The following is a 4,372-nucleotide window of genomic DNA, read 5'->3' on the forward strand; positions in this document are numbered from 1 at the left end:
CTTTGACGTGATCTGATGTAACAGCAGCCGCTTCTGCAGAATTCTGGGTCAATTTTGTATACAATTCTTAAAAATTGCATTTGTTTCAACGGCGTTTCAAAAAACCTTTTTGGATTTGTTGCATTTAATATGTGATTGTGTTTAATCTTCCTATTTTTCTTTTTTTCTAGTATGTATTTTAAATTCCATCTCATTACTTCACCTTCACATGTGGTAATCTTGTACAGGACTTACAAACTCTGAGAACAAAAATAAAAAAAATGACAAACTCTTATCTTTGACTTTATTAGTAGCATCAACAAGGTTGGGATTCTGCGCAAGGCCCAATAAGCCACCCAAAGTGCAAAACTCCAGTACGTCAGTATTTCAACTTTTCTTTCTTTCTTTTTAAAAAAGTTTCTAATACTTTGTTTCCCAAATTTGCGATAGTGAAGGCACATCTGTTTCCTGAATTGTGTTTCCTGTTTTAGAATACAAGCAAGGGAGAATTACTGAATTAAGTCTGGCATAGTGGTTAGGCGCACGGACTCTAATCTGCGAGAACCAGGCTTGATTCCCCACTCCTCCACATGCTACTGGTGTGACCTTGGGTCAGTGACAAGTTCTTTCAAAGCTGTTCTCTCATGAGCAGTTCTCGGGAGAGCTCTCTCAGCCCCACCTACCTCACAGGGTGTCTGTTGTGGGGAGGGGAAGGGAAAGATTGTCAGCCACTCTGAGACTCCTCTTCTTCTTTCTAAAGCCTTCTGTTCTTCAGGTGGGGTGGAAGACAATACTGAGTCAAGAAGGGGAAAGGAACAAAGATCTGCAGCCCAAACATCTATGGACATTGTGACTTGTCCCAAAAAAATGGACGGTGGTGGGGGGAGTGTAGCTACTAGGGTTGCACGTTTTATATTTTTCTGATATATTTTAGGTATCCAAAATGTATCTGGGATTTTTCTGGCTACCGTTAAATGGGTTCTGAAAAATTCTGGAAATATTTGGGAGTATCCAGAAACATTGGGGGCCAGGTTTTAAGACCCCCCCCCAGATGGTTTTTCTACACTTTTACAGGTTGTCAGTATTTCCCCCTTTTTATTCAGTATCCAAAACACAGACAAACTCCAAGAGAAGTCTCTGGCACCATAAATACATCAAAATTTATTTAAAATGTCCATATGGGTACAGTTCTATGGTTACAGGGATAAAGTTCACCATTTGTAAACAAATATATTAAAAAAGAGCACACATCTCTTTTTTGTGATATAAAGTGCTGTTATGTTTTCATTATTCTATACAATATGTTGGCATTATGTCATTTTAATTATGGACTACAGGCCTGGGGTTAGATTACAAGATAAAATTCTCTGGAAAAAGTACACACCTACATATTACATCTAATGGGCTTTGGCGTTAACTGCCTGGGCAGCATTAATTTCAGGTCACCATGACTGCGGGGGGGGGGGGGCTGAATAGGGAAGCATGTAAGGGAAGTCAAGCTGAAGAAAGACAAAACAGTCATGGAAGAACCGTGGAGAGGATGCTTGAAGTGCCCTCCTTCGCCTTGTCCAAATGTCCTTTTCCCTCTCCAGGACTGCATAGCGAAAAGGAACTGGTTCTGTATGTTTGCAGCAGACACCAGCTGTGAAAGGCACATGTTGGCCCATGATATCATCAAAACACATTCCCCCACACCCACCCACACAATTCCCAAATCAGTTTTGTAACTGTCCTTAAAATATTTAATTTTTTTCAATAAAGCAAAGTAGGAATGTATACATAGATAGAATTATCTGTGGCATCCTAAGTTGGTGTGTGTGTGTGTGTGTGTTTGTTTTAAAGTGAGTCGTCTGCCTGCTGTAGCGGGGTCAGGAGCAAGACAGATGGCTGGCCTGGCCTTTGACTTGATAGAACGCATCCTTGTCATGCAAGCTGTAAACCCCAGAGGTTTGCCCTTCTGGTTAAAAAAGCAACCCCCAAACCAAGGGGCTTCTCATCAAGCATGACATTAGAACCTCTTCAGCTTGAATCGGTGCAAACTGGTCTGGTCAGAGAGGCTTTGGATGCCAAGCAGAGGGGTTGGGACGTGTGTACACAAATGCTCAGAATCTCTCTGGCACTGAAGGGAGCATCTGAAATGAAAAGACTCATCTGGATATAAATCCTGCTAAGCTACTAGGAAATGGTGAACGAAAGGAAAATCACAGCCTGAGGAAGAAGAACCAGATCCATCTTTATGGCCCTACGTCCGCGGCTTCTTTACAAGCAGGTAGGGCTGGTGGACAGTAGTACCAAAGTTTGTGCTGAAAGGCAAAGAGAGAAAAGTAGACTATTCCTTCATGCTGAAGCACGAAAGAGACAGAGAGAGGAAGGAAGAAGGTGGAGGAGACCTCTCCAATGTCCAGGCCTTCTAGCCCTGCTCTTCAGTGGTGCAGCAGACAAGCAGGAGGGTCTGCTCTCACATCCTCCTGCTGCTCTTTGGAAACTGGGGACCCCCTGCTCTCCCCTCCTAGGAATGTGGAGCTCGGCAGGACCTGCAGCAGGCTTTACTGTAGTACCAGTGGCTGCAGAGGTTCACCTTCATGGCCAGGGCACAGTTCGTTCCGGCTTGGTCTTGGCAGCTGTCATCTGCAGAGGGGGAGGGGGGGAGGGTCAGATGCAAGACCTGGGAAAGAGAGGTAGGCAAAACGAAGAACAGCCTTCCTTTCTTGCGGCCCCACCCTTCTCCGCTCAAATCCACAGGATGTTTTTGGGTGAACCATCCTGGATTTCACTTCTGCACACATAACACCCACTGAAATGATGCTGGCATTATGTCACACACTCTGCAGCCACCACAGGTTCTCAAAACAAGATACTGCATACAATTAACCGGGGGGGGGGGAAGACGACCAGGTGGCTTACCTATAACCAATGTTCCCTCTAAGCTTTGGAGTCTTGTGAACAAAAATTCTACTTTGTGAGCTACTGGCATTAAAGCTGTGAGTGAGCGATTTGGCTGCTGTATAAATTAGTTTGCTCTGGAGCCCCATCCTTCCTGAGCTAAGACAAAAATGTGTGAGCCAGAGGCTAAAAAACTCTGAGGTAGCTCACACTAACTCAGCTTAGAGGGAACACTGCCTATAACTGACATTCTTCAAGTGCAAGTCACACCAGTGGGTGCAGTGCCCATACAAGGCCTGAATCTAGAACCTTCTAGAGCAAAGCCTTTTGGCCTGCACTTCCCATGCACCTCTAGGCAGGAGACACAACATTCTTCTCCGTTGTCACTCAGAGAATGCCACGGCACGCGAAAAGCAAGACATCTCTTGCTGGGAAGGAGGGTGGGCTCTGTGACTGCACAGATAATCAGACAGCCTGTTCTATCTCTTTGTGGTCTCCGGTAAACGGTAAAGTTTTCCCTTGCTTGAAAGCTAGTTGAATCTGACTCTAGGGGGCAGTGTTCCCTCTAAGCTGAGTTAGTGTGAGCTAGCTCACAGCTTTTTAGCCTCCGGCTCACACATTTTTTGTCTTAGCTCAGGAAGGATTGGGCTCCAGAATAACCTAATTTATGCAGTAGCCAAGTTGCTTGCTCACAACTTTGGTGCCAGTTGCTCACAAAGTGGAATTTTCGCTCACAAGACTCCACGGCTTAGAGGGAACATTGCTTAGGGGGCAGTGCTCATCTCCATTTCCAAGCTGAAGAGCCAGCGCTGTCCAAAGACATAGTCATATGGCTGGCATGACTGAACACCAAGGTGCACAGAACATCACCTCAAATGGGACTACATTAGCAAAGCGACATACTTGGAGGTGGGCAGAGATGCAGCCATGCCTCCTCCTGAGCTTTGACACCCAAGGCATGGTGTCTCATAGATGTGGGAAGCTGAGACCAAGTGGCTGCCCTGCAGAATCCTCTGTAGAGGTTGCTGCTACAGTTCTTTCTGGGGGGACATGATCTGGCAGTTCTCAGTAGTGGTCGCCTAATGGGCTCAGCCCCCAGCGCCTCAAGTGCAGTCAGCTCTTTGTTGGGGCCGGCGTGACTCAGGAAGCAGGCAGGCCTTCTCCTGAAGGGGACAATCCTGTCCAGACAGAAAGCTTGTCCCCCTCTAGAGTCCAAGGTGTGAAGGGCTCCTTCGGCCGCTGTGCACTAATTAGGGAAGAAGGTGGGTAGGACCGGCTCCTGGCTGAAGTGGAAACCAGAGGCCACCTTTAGCAGAAAGGAGACTCCCGGATGCAGTATGGCCTTATCCCTGTGCAGGCTGGAGTGAAAAGCTCGGAGTCCACTGGCCCTCCTTGCCAAGCAACCTATGATTGCAGGTGGCTCAGGGCTCCAAAGGGCTTCCTCATCCGGGACCCACAGGGTCACGTAGGGCTCCAGAAGAGCACCTTCACCAGCAGCTGTGTGAACAGA

General features: G+C 46.8%; 1 protein-coding gene across 1 annotated transcript in view; it reads right to left on the reverse strand.

Moving 5' to 3' along the window:
• Nucleotides 1–2,488: 2,488 nt before the first annotated feature.
• Nucleotides 2,489–4,372, reverse strand: part of ADAMTSL2 (ADAMTS like 2) — a 92,410-nt gene continuing 90,526 nt past the window's right edge. Inside the window, exon 18 of the mRNA XM_015406737.1 lies at nt 2,489–2,607. Within this exon, the coding sequence (XP_015262223.1) occupies nt 2,489–2,607 (119 nt within the window). The remainder of the gene's footprint in view (nt 2,608–4,372) is intronic.

The sequence above is a fragment of the Gekko japonicus genome, unplaced genomic scaffold, assembly GCF_001447785.1.
Source record: "Gekko japonicus isolate JY-2015 unplaced genomic scaffold, Gekko_japonicus_V1.1 scaffold427, whole genome shotgun sequence".
NCBI classification, from domain to species: Eukaryota; Metazoa; Chordata; class Lepidosauria; order Squamata; family Gekkonidae; genus Gekko; species Gekko japonicus.